This window comes from Azolla caroliniana, unplaced genomic scaffold, assembly GCF_043228905.1.
Source record: "Azolla caroliniana isolate FFs.n. ecotype wild unplaced genomic scaffold, voAzoCaro1.0.p SCAF_10, whole genome shotgun sequence".
Taxonomy (NCBI): Eukaryota; Viridiplantae; Streptophyta; class Polypodiopsida; order Salviniales; family Salviniaceae; genus Azolla; species Azolla caroliniana.
This window is the reverse complement of record NW_028230445.1, coordinates 9,816,510-9,838,126: the sequence shown is the minus strand read 5'-3', so window position 1 is coordinate 9,838,126 and position 21,617 is coordinate 9,816,510. Positions and strand designations below refer to the sequence as shown.

General features: G+C 42.0%; 2 protein-coding genes across 2 annotated transcripts; both read left to right on the top strand.

Moving 5' to 3' along the window:
- The first annotated feature begins 2,775 nt into the window (after positions 1 to 2,775).
- LOC147859005 (uncharacterized) lies at positions 2,776 to 4,035 on the top strand. The gene is made up of 3 exons (XM_087326270.1): positions 2,776 to 3,090; positions 3,139 to 3,589; positions 3,728 to 4,035. The coding sequence occupies exons 1-3, from the start codon at positions 2,776 to 2,778 to the stop codon at positions 4,033 to 4,035; spliced, it is 1,074 nt and encodes a 357-aa protein (XP_087182396.1).
- A 1,168-nt stretch (positions 4,036 to 5,203) lies between these two features.
- On the top strand, positions 5,204 to 14,312 carry LOC147859004 (uncharacterized). The gene is made up of 7 exons (XM_087325230.1): positions 5,204 to 6,698; positions 8,113 to 8,203; positions 8,355 to 8,512; positions 8,597 to 8,648; positions 9,434 to 9,522; positions 9,615 to 9,708; positions 13,327 to 14,312. Exons 1-7 carry the CDS (start codon positions 5,346 to 5,348, stop codon positions 14,049 to 14,051), a joined length of 2,562 nt encoding a protein of 853 aa, XP_087181356.1. The 5' UTR covers positions 5,204 to 5,345; the 3' UTR covers positions 14,052 to 14,312.
- The last annotated feature ends 7,305 nt before the right edge of the window (positions 14,313 to 21,617 follow it).

Here is a 21,617-nt window from a genome sequence, read left to right as displayed (position 1 = left end):
CACCTACGTGCAACTATTGCGGCAAAATCGGCCATCGCGAAGAGGAGTGCCGAAAAAGACGAAGCGAGTTGGCCTCAACAAGCCGGCAACTCACAAATTACGCCGCGAATGCGGAATACGCGGACTACGGCGGACTCTTCGTGATGAGGCATAGAGCGAACTCTATGATGGCCACCGATCCTGCAAACTCCGCAAGCACCTCCGACTCCGAACACACGTGGTTCGTAGACTCTGGCGCCTCGCACCACATGACGTCGCACCAAGAGTGGTTTCGCGACTTGCGAACGCCGGATCGACCCGGCTACATAGAGACCGGAGACAACACTCCGCATCCCATTCGGCACATCGGCGATGTCCCATTCGGGAAAGAAGGCGAGCAAACCTGCATCAAGAATGTCTTGCACGTGCCCACAATAACAAAGAATTTGGTCTCGGTCGGCCAAATCGTGGAGCAAGGCATGCAAGTCCGTTTCAACAATGAAGGTTGCTTCATCGAGAAAGACGGCCGACTCATAGCCAAGGGACGGAGAGACGATCGCTTGTTCATCCTCAACTCGAATGAGGTAAAATCGGCCATGTACGCCAAAGGTCTCAAGACCGAGACAAACATTGAGTTGTGGCACAAGCGAATCGGCCACGTAAACCTCCAACAGCTTCGCGGAATGCAATCAAAGGGAGTCGTAATCGGACTCCCGGCCTTCGAATCGAAACGAGTCGATCGAGTGTGTGAAGCATGCCAACTCGGCAAACAACATCGACTCCCATTCCTGAAGGAGAGCTCCACAAGCAAAGGCCTCCTCGACGTCATACACTCGGATGTATGGGGACCGGCTCAAACGCCGACGCTCGGCGGATGCCGCTACTACGTCACCTTCATCGACGACCACACGTGCTACACGTGGATATACCCGATGAAGAAGAAGAGCGAAGTGCTCTCCCACTTTCAAAGGCTCAAAAGACAAGTGGAGAAAGAAACCGGTCGGCACATTCGATGCCTACGATCGGACGGAGGAAAGGAGTACTTCTTCGACGAGTTCACCTCCTACCTCCAAGGTGAAGGCATTCGTAGAGAATTCTCATGCCGACAGACTCCCCAACAAAACGGAGTAGCCAAGAGAAAGAATCGGCAAATACTCGAGGTAGCACGCACCATGATGCGTGAGAAGCACATGCCAAACTTCTATTGGGCGGAAGCGGCATCCACGGCCGTCTATCTCATGAATCGATGCACCACAAATAGCGTGCATGAGCTTACTCCATACGAGATCTTCATTGGAAGAAAGCCCATCCTCTCGCACCTCAAGGTGTTCGGAAGCATTGCGAATGTACGCATCCCGAACGAAAGTCGAGAGAAGCCCGACGCGAAGTCGGAAGAATGGATCCTCATAGGATACTTGTCCGCGAAAAAGGCATACAAGTGCTTCAACCCCTCGACCCGAGCGGTGCGGATAAGTCGTGACGTCGTTTTCGACGAATTGACATCTTGGTATAAGCCCGATGCGACTCCATCCGACCCGATCGAGGAAGAGTTGAACGCCAACTCGGACGACGAAACTCGGCCAAGTCCTCCACCGAAGGACAATCCAAGCTCTACCAAGCTAATTGGCCCACAAGAGCCTCCATGCGATGAAAACACATCGCGGCCAAGTCCGACATCAGACAAAGGCAAAGGTAAGATGCCCGAATACGAAGTCGAGGTCCACCCCGACGACCGGGATTCAGATGATTCGGCTCGCTCACTAGACAGTGAGTTCGGTGTACCCATCATGAGGACACCCGGAGTAAAGAAGGCGCTCACATCGACAAACGAGAAACTCCGCCGCTCATCACGAGCGAAGACCCAAATCACTCGTTACGCCTACAATGAGTATATGGCCCATCACTATGCCCTCGCGATGGAGGTAGTGGCCGAACAAGAGCCCGAGGATCCAAGCCTTCGTCATAGGCTTGAGGGGGAGAACAAAGCCGCGGAGAACCGCACAATGAAGCCGCGAAGAAGGCCGCGAAAAACAAAGCCGCGGAGAACCGCACAACGAAGCCGCAAAGACGCGAAGAAAGCCGCATCACGAGCGAAGACCCAAATCACTCGTTACGCCTACAACGAGTATATGGCCCATCACTATGCCCTTGCGATGGAGGTAGTGGCCGAACAAGAGCCCGAGGATCCAAGCCTTCGTCATAGGCTTGAGGGGGAGAACAAAGCCACGGAGAACCGCACAATGAAGCCGCGACGCCGCGAAGAAAGCCGCAAGCCGCACTGATGCCGACGAAGCCGAAGGAAGCTAAACCGGACGTTGGACGCCTCACACTTGAGCTTGAGGGGGCGTGTTGAGATATCAAGCTCAACTAGTTTAATCTAGTTAGTCAACACATGTAACTTAGTAGTTACCTAGATCGAATCTAGTTAATGTGTTGACCTTAAGCCTTTAAATAGGACCTTGTACTTAAGTGGGATATTCTAGATCCTCCACTCCTTAGTACATTTAACGTAGGACTTACACATAAGTACCTATGTTCTACCCACACATGTGCACCTTTGCACATGGGTTGTATATATACCTCATTGTGGGTATTTTTGTATGTTGATGACACTTTTCAATATAGTCAATCATCCCCCATTTATCTTTGTGTTCAAGTGTAACTTCCTCTCCCTCTCACACACTCTCACGCGAATATCATACTAATCTTCCGCTGCTTAACGTAACCATACAATTAGTCTCTAATTAACCCTAGTTAATTACCTAATTACTTAACATTACTCAACTTATGTCTCATATGGGTTTTGGGGAAAGGATGTCTCGAATATCGTTGTTGGTGGGATTAGGTGCAGTCTCACATGTTATGTTGAATGGTGGAGTTACTAAGGCAATAGCATTGAAAAGATCACTTAGACAAGGATGTCCATTGAGTCCACTATTATTTGCAATTGCTACACACCCGATTTTGGTGAGGATGCATGAGTTGGCAACACGTGGGGAAGTAGTTGGATTAGCTCTATCATCAGGGAAACATTTGATCGCTCAAGCATTGGCTGATGCTTCATTTTTATTTCTCAAAGCAACACCTGATAACATAGCTAAAGCCATGGAGGTGTGGAATGTGTTCACATTGGCATCATGATTACATATAAATATGCAGAAGTCGATGCTCATTAGATGCACTGAGAGTGATTTGGTGGATCTTGGATGGGGTGGCCAAATATTAGATCCAGGGAATGTGTGTCGACACTTAGGTTACCCTATTGGTGTTGATATCTCATCATCACAAAGTTTGAATTGGATATCGGGAACCATTTTGGACAAATTTATGTATTGGAAGTCTCAAGCATGGCCGTTTAGTACTCGTCTCAAAGTGGTACAAGCTATAATGATTCCAATGATTTCTTATTTTTTGCCATTGTTACCGTGGACAAAGAAATCACTTGATCATTTAGCTCGTTCACTTAAATATACACTATGGAAGAAAGACACAAACCTTAGTATGAGTTGGGTATCATGGAACAATATTTTTACCCCAAAACGGTTAGGGGGTGCTGCTTTACTCAATTTAGAAGATCATATGGTGGCTCGAAGATTCAATCTTTTGAAAGGTATGTGCATAGGTACCCAACCTTGGGTAGAAATAATTACTTATTTTGTGGAAAAGGTTGGTATTTACCATGGGAAAACGAGAATTACAGCTTCGTGGTGGCCTATAGTTAATAGTACCTGGCAATTTAAATGTTCAGAATCTAGTATGGTTCAACAATTGGTGCTTTCGTGGCAACGGTGTTTGAAGTTGTTTAATTGGAGGCCTCTTGAGTGCAGAAAAGATATAAATCCATTGGCAGCAGAGGTGTTGGCAACTTCAAGGATATTACACTGGGAGGGAAAAGAAAGTCTAAATTCACAGTTCAATCGAATGGCAAGGCTAGGTTTGATAACTGTAGAAGATGGTGTTTTAGAGTCATGTAGAAAAATGATGGCCTTTCGGACAATCAGAAATAAGTTTCATATACCACGTGGATATGGGTATATTTGGCAATGCCTACATTAGTTTTCCCAAATCCAAAGTTGGTGGTCGAGGAATCATGGAAAGATTGGTCATTTGGTAATGGGAAAACAATTTTTCTGGTGAACACTAATGATGTGTACGATAAGTTGGTCGAAGATAGAGCTTGGTTAGAAAATAAGGTGTTGGATACATGGAGCATTACTAGAAATGTAAAGTGGTGGCGTAGAGTTTTAGATGCCGGGTGACAGTCTCATCTTCCATTCCGTGCAAAGGTGTTTCTTTGGCGTGCCATAGTTGGTGGGTTGCCTTTGGCGATGGCCTTAAAACGAAGACATATTTCGAATGGGACATGTTTTTTCTGTATAGTGGCTGAAGAAGATGCTAGACATAGGTTTATTACATGTTCGGTAGCTAAGGCCATTTGGGTGATTATGTCACAAATTTGGGCATCGATAACAGGAAATATTTTGTCACCTTATAAATGGGTTTTTATGGATGAGGATAAAGTTATGCCCACACCATCATATAAGGTGGGTTTTGATTACCTTAGATAATTGGGGATGTGGTTTAATTGGACCATGAGAAATGAGTTCTTGTTTGATGGACTTCATGGGATAGCACAACAAATCCGTAGGATGAAAGGGAAATTGATTTGGCAATTTTCACAACTATGTTGTATGGGGATCTTTGTCCCAAGAGGAGATAGACTTATGTCATCTAGTTTTACAACACTTTGAGAGGGTTTCCCTTGCACTATCACTATATATGAAGTAGTGAAGATAGCAAGGGGTGTTGTATTATAATTTTGTTTTAATAACAAACATTGATTTACGGAAAAAAGAAGAAGAAGAGAGAGAAGATGGGTGACCAACATCTGGACATGCTCTCCATATGTATGTATGTATGTATATGCTCAAGAAGAAGAAGAAGAAGGAGAAGATGACGGAGAAGATGACGGCGAGAAAAATGAGTCGTCTCCGTCTCCGTTAGTTGTGTGTATGTATGTATGTATGTATGTATGTTCTTTGGTGTGACTTGACTGACTCTCACCGACTCTCTCTCTCTCTCTCTCTCTGTGTGTCTGTCTCTGTGTGTCTGTCTCTGTGTGTGTGTGCCCGCGGCCCCGCAGGCGTCGCCCTTTCGTTTCTTCGCTGCCACTCTTCTTCCTCTCGCTTTCCACGACTCTGCAGAGAATTCCTCCGGTTCCTCTCCTCCATAAAATCCCCCACGCTGACAGGTGGGGAGCAGAGAGAAGGAAGGAGAACATACGATGGCGATGGCGATAATTACGACGATGTCTCATCTGGTAGCCTTTCTATCCTTTCTACAGCTCTGCAGTCCTAATAATTAGGATGGACGCATTCCCTCTCGAAGAAGAAGAAGAAGAAGAAGAAGAAGAAGAAGAAGAAGAAGAAGAAGAAGAAGAATTCTTTGAAACACTAGAAGTAATTCCCAGCTCGCCATCATCCATCATATCATCCGATCAGAATGAGAATGAGAAGGAAAAGGAGAAGGAGAGTACTGTGATGATCACCTCTACATTCTCGAGATATGAAGTATGGACCAAGGATTCTATCAGTATTTTTGAGAGGAGGCAACGCCTTTTAGAGCAGATGGGCCGAGTGAAGGAGCAGGGCAATGCGAATGCTGTGGATCTCAGCACTGTTTCTTCTTCAGGTCATCCAGTTGAAGTGCCGTTTGGATCTGCGCAGAAACTCAATAATGGTACCAGAGGCGCAGACCATGATGATCCCATCATGAGGAATATGAAGCAATGCTCCTCTGGTTCAGTAGTAACGAGGCAAGCAGAAGAAGAAGATGATGATGATGATAAGCAAGAAGAGATCATTAGTATGGGCGAAATTGCCTTTGCTGATTCAAAGGATCTTTCCAAAGAAGTCATAGTTAATCCTCGAGTCTCAGCTCAAGAATCTGGGGTAAGTGCATCACGTGAAATCACTGCTGTTGGAAGGCAAAATGCAACCATAAAGAACCCAGTGAGTATTGAAAATAGGGTGATCAATAAACCTACAGATCTGAGTACTAATAGGGAGAGAAAGATAACTGAAGAAGAATTCAAGAAACCCGCTGGATTGTCCCCAATTGATCAAGAACTCTGGAAGAGAGATGAAGCAACAAAAATCATGGAAACAGCAGAAGTCAAGAAGGATATTGGTGATGGATCTGAGAAGACGAAGAAGAAGAAGACATGGTTTCACACTATAAAGGGAATAGTATGGAGTTCTCGTGAGAATAAGAGCGTCAGTGATGACAGGACTTCGTCTGTAGAAAGTTCAGGAAGAAGGTTGGGTAATGACAGTAAGGATTCACATAAAATTCCAAAGCGAATTAAGGTTCAAGCACATAAGAAAAGTACAAAGGAGCTCACAGATCTATATCTACAACAACGCATCCAAGCTCATGAAGGTGCAATATGGACTATGAAGTTCAGTCTAGATGGGTGTTTTCTAGCCAGTGCTGGTGTAGATAGGGTAGTGAAATTGTGGGAAGTAATTGAGCAAATTGGAAATTGCTCCCCTGATGATTCAAGGAATTCATATGTAAATCAGATTTCAAGGGAAAATGGGGCATTATTACACAATAACTTTGGAAGCAACCACCTATTATTGTTGTCAGAGAACACAAAATGGTCCTTTCATGGTCACACCGAAGACATTATGGATTTATCGTGGTCACCCTCTCAGGTATTTCATCTCCTCAGTGCAACCATGTCTTTGCTGGTTGTATGCTCTTGTAAATGCGTGGAAATCCAATTTCCACTTATTGGGCTTGGATCTTATGCATATGTGAAATCAATATCCATGCAAGAAAGCATACACAATGAACTAAGGCTAAGGGTCAAATTATACGGTGTTGTTTACCACTGTATGTGATCAATATATTCTCTCTTTTTGGTGATTCTAGGCCTAGATTTCCTGAAATGCTGGAACTAGATGCATTGATTACCATTCTATGTTCCGTGGATCTTTGTTGTTCGGTCAGTTCTGGAAGTTGCACATATGTCTAGCAGGAGATCCATATTGAAAATAATCCGAATGTCTGGCTGACGTGTTTCACTGTGTCATAAATGCAGCCCAACATCTTTTTTCCTGCCTTTATCAATTCTGATATGTTCTCTTTTGGAAGTTTTGTTGTTTTGGCTCTTTGAGATGAAGATTGCATGCTTTCGAATGCAACATATCTTTTATGCATCCCCTGGTTCTATAGACAAAGTATGAATTGCTCTTTACAACCACTTACCACTGGGTTGGTTTCTCTACATGTTATTAAACCATTCATGAGTGATACATGACTTTTAATGTCATATTCTTGGATGGTACATAATTTTCATGAAACCACTCATAAGTTTATAGTTAACAGTTAGGAGAACATTCTTAGGTTGTACACAATTTTTATGAAACAGTTCACGAGCTTATATTTAACACATAGTAGGACATGCAAAACTTACAAAAACTTGATATAGTATGTTGTACATGAAAATGTATCATCGTAAATGTAAACCTAAGATTGGAATTTGATAAAAGTCAGGGTTTGTTTCAGATAATGAGATCATCTTCGTACATGAAAATGGAATTAAGTTTGCTTGTTCTTAATCAATTTGATCTCAAAATATATCCTACAACTCAACATTGGATTGATATCAAATAAAATAAATATAGCATTCAAGATTAGAATAATGTTTTAGAAGATGGTTGGTTCTTAAGTCCTGTTCATGACTTGATACGAGTATATTGTTAAACCTCAATAGATGGAGTCTTACGGAGGCCATCTACGATCACAAGACCATTTTCTCAAGATGAATTTAGAAAGCTTCTTTAGAAACATCTTCCAGCAATGTGAAACATTTCCATGATCATCATCTGTACTCCACTTCCCTCAAATCTGGAGGGAGATAAATATTTGTTTTCACCATTAGCAGCGTTACATGTTCTCTTAATGCTGGACTGATATTTCCGTGTCCCACCAAGGCATTCTAGTTTTATATATTTTCTTATTCTTTCGATACCTATTAATCACATTGTATAGATATTAGTCTCTATTATTTTATTGTTTGTTTGATAATCACATGCCTTATAGTGCTTCCTTCACATGTACTAGGTTTTACTATCGTCGTCTATGGATAAGACAGTGCGCTTATGGAATGTTCTGAGGGGAGAATGCTTGAGGATCTTTACACATTCTGATTATGGTAAATGCCTATGAAACTTAATCCCTTTTACTGTTATAGAACTTCTTTGCCTACGCTGTAAATGCGATGGAGGAATAATAATGGCTATAGAGTGCACAAGTTGAATCAAATCCAGTCTTATCTCATCGTTTTCTTGTTTTGCCAATGGCAGTGACATGCATTCAATTCAACCCTGTGGATGATGGTTACTTCATAAGTGGTTCATTGGATGGGACGGTGCGAATATGGAACATAAAAAATCGCCAGGTTGTAGACTGGTTTGACCTGAATGAGATGGTTACTGCAGCATGCTATACACCCGATGGACAGGTTTCTCCTGATTTGTTGATCATTATTCAAATCTGTTAATGTAATGTTTTTCCATTTTCTGAGATATCGAAGTAACCATTACAGGGAGCTGTTGTGGGTTCGTATAAAGGGATTTGTCGCTTCTTCAAGATGTCAGGTATTGTTTGGCATTTGCTTCTCTTTAGTCATTCCAGCAATGAGTCTTGATCTGTTAAACTGTCATGTGGCCTAATTATTAGTACTTATAAAGCTAGTTCAGTAAGTGAGGATTCAGGAAGTTTTTCTTTTGTTCCAGGGACATATTTCCATTGATATCCAAATAGCATCTAAGAATGCAAATTCTGCCTAATGTAATGAAATAATATTCAACCTTTCTATCTTTGCTCATGGGGGAAGTTCATGTCCAAGTAGCAGCCAATTGTGCAAAACTTGCTTGACAATAATGTTAAAACTATCTTTCTTTTCTCATGGCGATAAATTTGAAAAGGTGGAGGCTTAAATTAGGAGGAACTTAGAATCATAGAAAAGAAGACTTAATTGAGCCCTTGAACATATGTGAGATGAGCTAATATCACAGCTATAATCTGGCCACAGAAAGATAAAGGGTTGAAACAGGTTCATGAAAGCTGGGAAATACTTTTTCTCATGGCGATAAATTTGAAAAGTTGGAGGCTTAAATTGGGAGGAACTTAGAATCATAGAAAAAAAGACTTAATTGAGCCCTTGACCATATGTGAGATGAGCTAATATCACAGCAATAATCTGGCCACAGAAAGATAAAGGGTTGAAACAGGTTCATGAAAGCTGGGAAATACTTGGGAGGAAACTTTTTTTTCTAAGTCACATTAACTTCAAATTTGATTTCTGAAATTTAGTGTTTTGAAAACCTAAATTTGGTCTGCATTTTTGCACTGTTGATTTTGGAAAGATCTATCCTTGCAGTGGATAACAAACTGCAATTTGAGAAGTTCTATGAACCACAAAGGAAAACATACAAACAATCACAAGGAAAGAAGATAACTGGTCTTCAGGTTTTCATTTTCTTCTTTTTAGAGGGATATTAGAAATATGAGATCAGCTTTTTATAACATAAACAGGCTGATATATTTTGTTATTTTTACAGTTCATCCCTGGCAGCAATGATAAAGTGTTGATCACATCTAGTGATTCAAGAATCCGTGTACATGATGGTACTAAAGTCAGCTCCAAACATAAAGGTATCTATGTTGATGAGTTGAAACTCTTGTTTTTGAATAGACAACCATACATATATAGCTATGAGAAGTGTTTTGAGTAGATTGGATGTGGTATGCTAGAAATGATGAGTAATGCATAGGTTGCCTCATCAAAGGCCAACTCTAAATGTCTCGAAGACATGACAACTTGTTATGTGATTATATTGTGTAAGTGATGATGCATATTTCCTCAATTACTTATTGTGCACATGGTATAGTGTCAAAGGCCTCGAGGAAATTAGCAAAGAAACAATATATTCTCTATATACGGGTTCTTCCTTCTTTAATGACCTTTTCACAGTCAGAACCTTTTCATACGTTTGAGGTCAATGCATAAGGTCCTATGATTGGACATCAATGTCTATTCACAAAGTGAGAATTTGTGTATGCAATCCAAAATACCTTCGGAAAGTAGGACATAGTTAATAACACTATTTCCATTGTTTTTTCTACATGTAAAACCATGTGTTGGGCCATAAGGATACACCATTTGCAATAAGCATTTCAGTACAACTGCAAATTCCCAAATTGAGATACGTGGCATGAATGATTGTAGTGCATCAAGTTGTAAACTTCTTGTACGAGCGTCATGTCACCAAAGACAATAACTTCCCCTGACCTTTGAAATAAGAAAGATATCATCTTCTAGATTGGCAGAGGGTTGATTTCTATTGAGATAGACATAAAAGTTAGAAATTTGGATTTTTCACCTAGTACATTGCATTTGCCCAACCCTTGAATCTATATCATGCTTTGAGTGTCAACGAGAAGTATGATATCAATTCATTGATCAACTCCTTTATGCCAAATCTTACATTTGATGGGTATCCATTACAATGTCGGAGATAGAGGTTAGATACATTTTTTTAGGGTCTAAAGAGATAGATAAATAGATTTTACTATTGTCTTCAGAGATTAAATACGACCTATGAGACCAAAAATATAACTTTTTCATGTAATACATGTGAAAGTGAATAGCGACTCTTGATGTTCAAGAACTTATTAATGAATGTAACAATCGAGAGTGCACATTGTGATTGGAGAGAAATTCGTGCAAGGATTATGTTTGGTTGAAGATGTGCGGAAAGCATAATTGAATATGATCAAAGGCAAAACGTGATATCAATTGTGATACTCAAATTCCCAGACTTTTTAGGGCAAAGTGTACATAGTTGACTCCTCTCATTACTTGTGCCCTAATGCCTCGCCTCATATCGTAGTGAGTGTGAGCTAAGTCACATGGAAGTAATGGTTTAGAAGGATGGGCTCTAACACGTATTGATATATGCACTTTCTTTGTTTAGCAAAGAATATGGTTTTGTAGTTAGGTGCAACATATGTAGTATAATGTGTGAAGCGTGAGTCTCCACACTTTTCCTATGTCATGATACATTGGCGTTGCAAAGTGTCGAAAAGGTATTGCTTGAGGACTGAACACTTCGTTTCTCCATGATTGTATGTGCTCTCAAATGCATAAGTTGCTCTCTTTCCTCACTCTAGGCAGCTGATACCACATTCCTTGCATCTAACAATCGACAACAGTTTGGTTCGGTCCAAGAGTGTCAAACTCAGACCGTTAAAGAAGTTGAAACTTCCCATGAAACCGTTTAAATCGAAACTATTTAAACCGAACAGTTCTAGAGACTTTCAACCCTTTAAACGTTTAAACCGTTAAAACCAGGGTTTTGCGGTTCGGTTTTGGTTTTCAAGTTAAAGGTCAAAATTAAAAATTTCACATTTTAATTTAAAATTTTTTATAATTTTCAATATTTCAAAATTTAAAGTTTTTTCTTAAAATATCAAAATTAGGCTTAAAATGTTAAAAAATATATTTAATAAAATTATCTAGTGTCAATCCTAAGCTGTCAAAACATTTCAACCGTTTAAACCGAAAATCGTTAAACCGATAAAGGCTTGAACCAAATCGTTTAAGCCTTTAAGCCATAGTTTTGCGGTTCAAACTGAACTGTTGCTGATTGCTACTTCCAGCTATGATTTTGAAGGAACTTTAAGGCCAAGGTATTTAAAACTTTCCACAGTTTCAAGTAGCTTATAATTGCAGATAATGCACGGTTTGTCCTTATTTTGGCTCTTCACAAGCATAATCTTTGCTTTAGAGTTATTGACACTCAACTTCATCTGCATGCAAAACTCTTTTAATGCCCTCATAAGCTTTTGTGCATCTCCTAAGGTATTTGCAAAAAGTATCACATCATTTGAATACAACAAAAGCATGATGATAACATTCCCCATGACAACTTCTTCAATACCTTCTTCCTTTATAAACTTGACAATCATTTGTTCTAATTTATCAATGCATAGACCAAATATAGTTGGTGAGGGTGGGCATCCTTACTTAACACCAATAATGCTATTGGAAAAAATCTCAAATTTCATTGCCCATACGCACACAACATATAACCTTCTCATGGATTTGGGTAGGAGTCGGCATTGGCTTGGCTCAAGCCTAAACCGAACCATTTAGGAACAAACCGGTTGAGGCTTAAACGGTTTGGCTAAACTGGCTACTAAACCAGTTTGGTGCAAGTTTGAAAACTCTCAAACAGGTTAAGGCTTAGCTAGTTTGGTTTGGACTAGGCCAAACAGGTTAAGCTGAAACCAAACTGTTGCCAATTCCTAGATTCGGGCAACTGCAAGCTTTTGATATGGTACCGCGTGAGCATCTCTGGAGGTGCATTGAAGAACTCAAGGTGCCAAGCGAATAAAAGCTTTCTTGAAGTCTATGAAGCAACATATTCCTCTCAAGCAAATTTTTTCCATTAATACTTCAAGGGGTGACAAGGTGATTGATGGTGCTATGATGTTTTCGAGAGCCACCTTGATCATAACTCCTCTGATAATTTTTTTCAGCCCTTGCACTTGCCTTTGATTCCATTATACATCAAAATAGTTTTGGCATTAGTGAACCAATCGTGATGGTTCGATATTTGTTAACATTATTTACATCTCCACCTTTGTGTAAAGGTTAAATCTAATTCGTAGTCCAATTGTAGGGCATGTTATGTTGCAATGCCTGATTAAACATATCACTTATCCATGCGTGTGTTTCCTTTCTCGGCCATTGGAGTATTTCGTCCTTCATACATTGAAGATCGATTGCCTTTGGCCGACATTTCAACCTTTATACATTTAAGATTACTTGTCTTTCAAGATGCCAATATCTTAAGGCCTATGCATATATTTTCAAGCATAAAGAAGGGAGGCATATGTGAAAGAGAGCCACATCATCTTTCTGACAATTAGTAGCTCATATAAATTCTTACAATGCATAGCCAAGTCCACAAAAGTTAAGTCACCATAACTCTTAACAAATTTCCCCTTCAGATTTCCCCAAAATTTAGCACATGTATGTGGGTGGAGAGAGAAAGAAAGAAAGAAAGAAAGATATATTAACGTCTTCAAAGGCCAAAATTGGCCCATGAGAGAGAGAGAGAGAGCCATCCCCTTCAGATTTCCCCAAAATTTAGCACATGTATGTGGGTGGAGAGAGAAAGAAAGAAAGAAAGAAAGAAATATTAACGTCTTCAAAGGCCAAAATTGGCCCATGAGAGAGAGAGAGAGAGCCAAATTTTTCTACAGGTTTACGGAACACAAAGAGCCAAATTTCTGCATCTTTAACCTCAGATGGAACATATATAATCTCTGCAAGTGAAGATTCACGTGTTTGCATATGGAGATATCCTGATACAAACCTTGAGCAACAAAGTCCACAAAAAAATACCGTACCAGGAGCCTATGAACATTTCTCAGTTCGAGATGTTTCAGTAGCAATACCATGGCCTCAAAAATCTTCCATTCCAGCTGGAAGAAAGGATGACGGTGATTCTTCAATCCTCAAAAGAAATGGGAGCAATTCAGAGATAAATTTTAACAGCAATCCTTCTGGTTTACTAGTAAATAAGTTCGATTTGGGATCTCTATGTGTAGATTCAAATTCAGTGCATGAAAGAGTTGTGTCAAGTAGTCCAGAGTTTCATCGAGATGTAGACTATTCAGACAGAAGCTCAGCTTCAGTAAGCCATGCATCTTCAATCATGGATCGGTATTTGGAAGATTGTTCTGCGCTATCACAGGGTCTGTCAAACAATCAGAGTGGGTTCTTTTCCACCGGAAGTGGGTCAGCAACATGGCCTGAAGAGAGCCTTCAAGAAGTCACGAGCTCACCTAAGCTCCACTCTGCTGCTGTTGATAATATTGATGAAAAAAAGATAACGGTTGTATCAGCAGCACATGGGCTTGTCATTGTCACTGCAAGCTTGGGAGGATTAATTCAGATTTTTCAGAACCACAGTCCACATGTGTAGTTATTTTGATAATCCCTTTTCTCCTTCACGACCATCACCCATATTTTTTAAACCTACTTGGGCTGAGGATATTCAAAGGTTCTAGTAGGTTTCCAAATCAATGTAGCTATGCTAATAAATAAAACCCTAACTATATCTTGCCCTCTCCCTTGCAAATTACATTGGGGCAACCTAAATATTGTACAATCATTCTCAGCCTGTAAAAAACATGAGCTTTTCTAGATTTAAGTTTATGCTGGTGCAGAATCAGCTATTCTATTTTGTCGGTGAACACAACTGTAGTGTAAATTCTCTGACAAGGGTCTTTGCTAGTGCACTCTTGACCATCACCCGACCACGTAGGCTGTGGTCTATATGGAAGCATCTGTCCCTTATATATGGTGGATTCCAAATTCTAATTCTTTGAGATATTTTGAAACCTCGTATTCAATAATATGATGATATGGGTGAAGTTGTTAGCATTCAATACTTGTGTTGCTGAGCAAGATCAATATGAGTGAGAGCGAAGGAACACCTACATAGAATGTTGTAATTTAATCTTGGTGAGGCATGGCAATTTTTGTTAATTTATGCATAAACTCGTTTCCAATAATATAGCAACTAATTAGATTTCCCTCTCATTATTGTTAAGTAAATAGTTATAATATATTGAACATACATTTTATTGATAGGCATGATTGAGTTTGTCTACAAATTGAATTCATGCAGACCTAATCTAATGCAAATAACTCTAACATGAGATTTTACTGGCATAATAATATGTATAAATTTATATAGTTTGAGATAACTACAGCTAGATAAAGGTATGAATATTGAATATAGAGCATTGAATTCGAAGATCTCATTCCCTAAATAACATTGGTGGGTTGGTTTGGTACATTCTATTAATTGACTCCTCTAGTACATCAAACAACCCCCTTCACCTTGATACTCCATTGTTGCCTATCCCCACAATTGTTTCATAAGTAGTTGACTTTTTAGGGTCCTACACCTTGCTACTTGTTAGAAGCGATTGTTATGACAATGCTTTGGACTCATTCATCAAAGCTTGAATACCATGTTTATTCTAACTTGCTATGGATTTCATTAGCGGGTAATAATTGCACATTCAATCATTGATTACTATCTACTCGAAGTGACATGGTTTATTTTCTTAGTAAAGGTGTTGGAGGCCGTCAAGTATGAGACAGAATGTGTGAAGAAGTTGTCGATTATCTGTAAGGTAATTGGTCGCCAACCTGATAGGCAACTTCTTTGAGGTATGTTGCATGACGTACTCAAGGCAAAGTGGGCACCATTTTGGATGTTGGTTTCCTCGACAAGGGTTTCTATGAAAATGGGGTGCCATTCTTCAGCCTTGAAGAGACTCTTGCTCTAGGGGTTTCGGTTCTATTGCCTAATTCACCAAACAATATCCACCTTGTTTTAACTTAATAGTTGGACAATGGGGTAAAGTTCTGGCTGGAAGGTTAGAGTGTGGCACAAGAAAATTTCACTTTGAATCCCGTTTCGTGTATGCAAGAATTTTAGTCCAATCATTGAATTCATTTCCTATTAAGGGTTTTATTCCTAATGAGGATAGAGTTTTTTGTTCACAGAAAGTGGAGTACATAGGCTTGCCATATTAGTGCTTTTACTATGAAAAGGTTGGTCATATGATTATTAACTATGAGAAACGGTCTTGAAGAGCGTCAAAATAACAATATATAATTGAGAATAAAGCTATTATATAGAGTAAGAAGGAGAGAGAAAAACAACACTAGAATTTATCGAGGTTTGGCCAAATAAGCCTACGTCCTCCAAAGTAGCATGCTCTATTAAGGTTGGGAGAGAAGAACACAAAATTAAGGATGCAAAACTAAGAGGAAGAGGAGCATATTTATAACTCTCAAACCACCACCCCAAACTATGTGGGATAAAGAATGGGCCAAAAAGTTAACAAATCTCCACCTTGGCACTATCTTTATTCCTTCCAAATACAAAGCTTCTCAAGCAAACAAATAGTAAAATAGTGTGCCTTCATATTTGTGCCGTTAAGCGCCAACTTTAAATGTGTTAGATATTAACCAAGTTTAAACAATGTTCAAACTTGGCCCTTGTAACTACCTTGGTTAACATATCAACACGATTGTCCTTAGTATCAATCTTCTGGAGAAGTATCTCCTCCTCTTCTAGAATTTCCTGCATAAAGTGATAGCGAACATCAATGTGCTTCGTCTGTGAGTGAAAGACTTGGTTCTTGGCCAAATGAATGGCACTCTAACTGTCAGAATACACATCAAGTTGTGTTGAGAATCGAACTCAACTTCCCATTGAGATAGTGTTCACACTAGCCAATCGAAATCATACTAGGCTAGTTTTGAAATTAGTAGAAAGGGCACTTGCCCTAGAGTAGTTGGTATTTAAACCAAATCTTTGTAACTTAGTTACTATTGGATGTATTCTACTTTTTCACTAATATACAGCTTCTTGTTTAAGTTCTCTCTCTCTCTCTCTCTCTCTCTCTCTCTCTCTCTGTGTGCCTTACGTGAACACACACACACACACACAAAAAAAAAAAGCTCACTTTCGTTGCACAATACCATCTACGTCTCTCACTCTTTACATGGTACCGGAGCATGTGGTTGTCTGATCAAGATTATTCAACTGTGTTGTGCTACACACCGACGATCAACAAAACCGGTTCAAGCAACAGAGAAGAAATCGACATCATGAACACTTAGATGGGAAGTGCTCTTCCTACAAAGAAGCTCGACAGGACAAACTTCGCATCTTGGGAATACAAGATGCATCAATACCTTGTCGGACAAGGTTATTGGAGCTATATCAAAGGAATTCATGAAACGCAACCCAACCCAACACACACCGACTACCTAGCATGGGAGTAGGCTGCAATCCGTGTGTTGTATTGCCTTGCATCATGCGTTCATGATCAGATGCTCGGTTATATTCGAGAGTCGAAAATGCTGAAAGAAGCTTGGGGCAATCTCAAGAAGATTTTCGCAGCCAACATGACTGCATGTAAGCGCCAACTCTGATAGGAGTTAAACAATATGCAACAGAGGGACATGTCGATCAAGATGCCCTTGGATCGATCAACGTCGTCATCAACGATGATGAAATGGTGCAAATATGCCTCGACGGCTTAACATCGCGATTTGGTACGATCAGATCGGCCATTCTTGCAAGGGAGGATCCTCCCTCATTTTTCGACCTTCAGTCCATATCACTGGATATTGGAAGAAAATCATGCCCGACTGTCACAAACATGACAACAATCATGTCAAGATTTAAACTCTTGACCTTTTATATATAGTCAATTGTTATGTTCTAACCAACACGTCCAAATATATGGTCATGTTATGTATATCTTCGCAGATTATGTATTTCAAGTTCTAGGAGTTTTTAGAAAGTTCTAGAATATTCTCTCGAATATTCTAATGCATGTACTTCGACTCACAATATAAATACTTGTAAGCTCCTTGGTCCCTTTCAAGGGACTCAACATCAGTCATTGACACATCAATATAGTATTCTCGTTTCGCCATCTCTATCTCTTAGTTTCTTTTTATCATCGTCTTTGTCTTTCCTCTCCTAGTTTCTTATCATATCTATCTCCTAGTTTCTTCTCATCATCACATCTCTATCTCTGCACTTCTTATCATCTTCCACATCCCTATCTCCTAGTTTTTTCTCATCCTTCATATCTCTATCTCCTAGTTTCTTCTCATCATCATCTCTATCTCTGCACTTCTTATCATCTTCCACATCCCTATCTTTGCGTTTTTTCTCATCCTTCATATCTCTATCTCCTAGTTTCTTCTCATCATCATCTCTATCTCTGCACTTCTTATCATCTTCCACATCCCTATCTCCTAGTTTTTTCTCATCCTTCATATCTCTATCTCCTAGTTTCTTCTCATCATCATCTCTATCTCTGCACTTCTTATCATCTTCCACATCCCTATCTTTGCGTTTTTTCTCATCCTTCATATCTCTATCTCCTAGTTTCTTCTCATCATCATCTCTATCTCTGCACTTCTTATCATCTTCCACATCCCTATCTCCTAGTTTTTTCTCATCCTTCATATCTCTATCTCCTAGTTTCTTCTCATCATCATCTCTATCTCTGCACTTCTTATCATCTTCCACATCCCTATCTTTGCGTTTTTTCTCATCCTTCATATCTCTATCTCCTAGTTTCTTCTCATCATCATCTCTATCTCTGCACTTCTTATCATCTTCCACATCCCTATCTCCTAGTTTCTTCTCATCATCATCTCTATCTCTGCACTTCTTATCATCTTCCACATCCCTATCTTTGCGTTTTTTGTCATTGTCATCCTTCTCCTTGTGTTTCCTACCGTTTTCATCTCTATCTATGTGTTTCTTATTATCTTCGTCACTTTCTCTGCGTTTCCTATCACCTTCATCCCTATCTTTGTGTTTTCTATCATTCTTTGTATATGTGTCTCTGTGTTTCTTCAGAACCTCAACACCTCGATCTCTATGTTTCTTATCGTCTTCATCTCTTTCTCTGCGTCCATCATTTCCATAGTCAAAGTCATTGCGTCCAAAGTCACTTCGTCAACATCATTGCCTTCATTGCTTCGTCTTCGAAATCATCATCTTCAACACTCTTGTTGTCGTCATCAAGACTACTTTGCCTAGCCGTCATAGTCTTCAAGTGTTCTAGTTCCCGGTGAGGACCGTGCAGGGTCGCTCACATCCATTGGTGTTTGTGTCTCCGGTGAGGACCGCACATGGTTGCTCACACTCTTTGGTGTTCGCGTTGTCGTGGAGAAAACCGTCCCTAGGAGGAATCGACGGATGGTGTGTGTGAACTAGCCCTTACACACGGGCACATGCCCTAGTATATTTACATGCATAGATAAGTACAGGCCGGCAATGTAATTATCCTAGGTAGCACTAATTCAATAAGTAGGGAATCGAAGAGGATCTCTGTCCGAAAGGACAGAGAATAACAATGATTTAACAATCTATAAATGGCTCTCTCCTGGGGCTATAAAGGGAGAAGAAAAAGGGATGAGAGGGGATCGCGTGTTTTGGGAGGAGGAAGTGCTGTCGGACTGGGAATTGAGCTCTTTCCTCCACCATCATCATTCTCTGTAGGGTTGCCATCGTTGTAATTGTCACTGTCATTGTAATTGAATATCCGTGTTACATGTGTTTTTGGGAGTGTCTTCTTTCGCTTCTGTCGTGTGTGCCCTTGATTAAGTCGGTATACGTGTTGGTGGCTCAATCGGCGGGCAAGTGTTGCCGGCTGCTGACAGGTCTAGTAGGCCATACACTTGCGTGCTTCTCGCTCTCTCTTGTCTCTCTTGCTCCTCGGTTCAGGGCTCCCGTCGTCTCGCTTTATTCCACACGTGAAAGCATAACAACCCGATATATTTGGTGAACTTGACGTGAAATAAGGTTGCAGAGGAATGAAGATGAGGGGATCGGAGCTCGCCGAAGCCATGGCGGCAGCGATCAATCGAATAGTAAATGCTCCTAAGGGCACGGGCACCCTCGACAGGGCCATTGAAGCAATTGTCGGCACGATAGGCCGATTCGGTGGGAAGGATGCCACGAGCTATTTGGTGGCCTACCGAGCCGAGATGGTGATGAGAGACATCCCAAAGGATAGGCGTCTGGCCGGGTTCCCTCGGGTGGCAACACCGGGCATCCACGCAGAGGTGCTCGAGGTACAGGCGGGATGCCGGACCTAGGGAGAATTCGAAGCACGGCTCCTCGAAAGGTATGGGCTTGATGACGCGCTTCGGCTATCGAAATGGGACTTCATGGAGTGGGTGGAAACCCCTGTGAAGGGGAGGAATGCGTTGGCGCTCCTCCGGGAGTTCGAGGAACGCTTCCCGTGGCTCTCAATGCTGGACAGGACCGTGCTGGACACGAGCCGTGTCCTGTTATTCGTCAAATCGGTGGACGCGTGGGATAGGGACCAGGTGGGTCTCTTGCTGGAGACAGATAATGGGCTGACGACCGACTGGGCCATGGTCAAGGGGGTTTGCAGCCGCTTCGACAAACGACGAGAGTGGGGCGATGAGAAGTCGTTGGTGACGAGACCCACCCCGGCAAGGAAGTTCGACGAGCCTCCGCCGGCACGAAAGGAGGAAACCTGAGGTTGGGTTGAAATTGGTCTAGCGTTGACCGGAGTGGTCAAGGGTCCATCCGGGGGAGCGACTCTTGAGGAGCTGACACAAATGGTGCGTGACCTGCAGATCGCGCAGGCCCGGAGAGACGGTGGAGGGCAGCCACGCGACTGAAGGTCACCCGCTGGACAACGGTGTATGTGGTGCGACGTAGTCAGACACAACCGGCGAGACTGTGTGGAGTTTGCCGAGGCCCTTAGGGGTAATGTGGTGTACCTGTGGAACAGACGGGTGCACACTGGTGATACCCGGAGAGAGGTGGAGACGAATTTCGAGCGTGGGGGGATGAAGTGGCTAATTGAAGAAGCGGAGGCACGCTATGTGGAGGCCGTCCATTATTCAACGTCGGCCGGGATCCAGGTGGGAGGTGACGAAGACTGGAAAACAAAGGACTCTGGTTTCTGGCCCTTGGTGCTAGAAGGCCTCCCCGGTGCATGACTGAAGAAGGAAGAAGCGAGTTGTGCAGAGTAGCGGGTCCGGGAGGTCACTAGATGGGACGACTCGGTTGAGACCGGTCTCGTGGAAGCCGCATGCCAGAACTATGAAGTTCTGGTAGAAGACAAGCGCGCGGGAAAGGCCGGAGGCGCTGGGCCCTCACAGCAGTACGAGACCCGGCTCGGGCGCACCGGACAAAACGAAGCGGGCCGGGTACCGGCTGACCACGGAGATTGAAAGGTCAACGGACCTACGGAAGGTCCTCGAAGAACGGATCCTCGACAGCAAGGTGGAGCTGTCGCTGAGGGAGGTTCTCGGGATCGCCAAGAAGGAGTTCCATGATTCCATCGTGGACTTGGTGAAGTAGAAACGGCTCTCAACGGAGCCGGAACCAGAGAAGTTGGTGGAGGTGCGAACCATGCACCTGGAAGACATGGCCATGGTAGACAAGTTGGCAGAAAGCCACTATTCGAGGTCGCACTGGGCCAGGGCCACTACGAAGACCCCTGTTCGGATCGGGGACGTGTAGGAGCCGGTGGTTGCACTGATAGACCACAGCTCGGAGATCAACCTGATGTCCATGGACTTCTACAAGAAGGGGAAGTGGCCGATCAACACCAAGCACGGTTGGAAAATACGCATGATGACCTGCGTTACGGAGGAGTTGCACGGGGCGTGCCCGAATGTACGTGTCAAGATTGGCGACATCGAGATCGATCAACACTTTTTCGTGCAGGAGACGTCCTCTCACCCGGTAATACTCAGCGAGCCATACATTACGGAGGCGCGTATGGAGACAAGGGTGCTGGATAACGATTCGACATATGTGCGCGTGAAGAGCCAAGATGGACGGCAGTCCGTCCAATTCCTAACCGTACGACCAAACCATGAGAGAAACCGCGAAACCCTCGACAACGGCGAACGAAGGGATTTTTAGAGAGGGCTATCAAGGTGTGGA

Coding starts and splice junctions, on each gene's coding strand:
- LOC147859004 (XM_087325230.1), top strand. CDS start 5,346: ATGGACGCATTCCCTCTCGAAGAAGAAGAAGAAGAAGAAGAAGAAGAA. Junction 8,204..8,354: donor CTTTACACATTCTGATTATG/GTAAATGCCTAT, acceptor TGCCAATGGCAG/TGACATGCATTCAATTCAAC. Junction 9,523..9,614: donor AGAAGATAACTGGTCTTCAG/GTTTTCATTTTC, acceptor TTATTTTTACAG/TTCATCCCTGGCAGCAATGA.
- LOC147859005 (XM_087326270.1), top strand. CDS start 2,776: ATGGGTTTTGGGGAAAGGATGTCTCGAATATCGTTGTTGGTGGGATTA. Junction 3,091..3,138: donor ACATAGCTAAAGCCATGGAG/GTGTGGAATGTG, acceptor ATAAATATGCAG/AAGTCGATGCTCATTAGATG. Junction 3,590..3,727: donor AAGATTCAATCTTTTGAAAG/GTATGTGCATAG, acceptor TTAAATGTTCAG/AATCTAGTATGGTTCAACAA.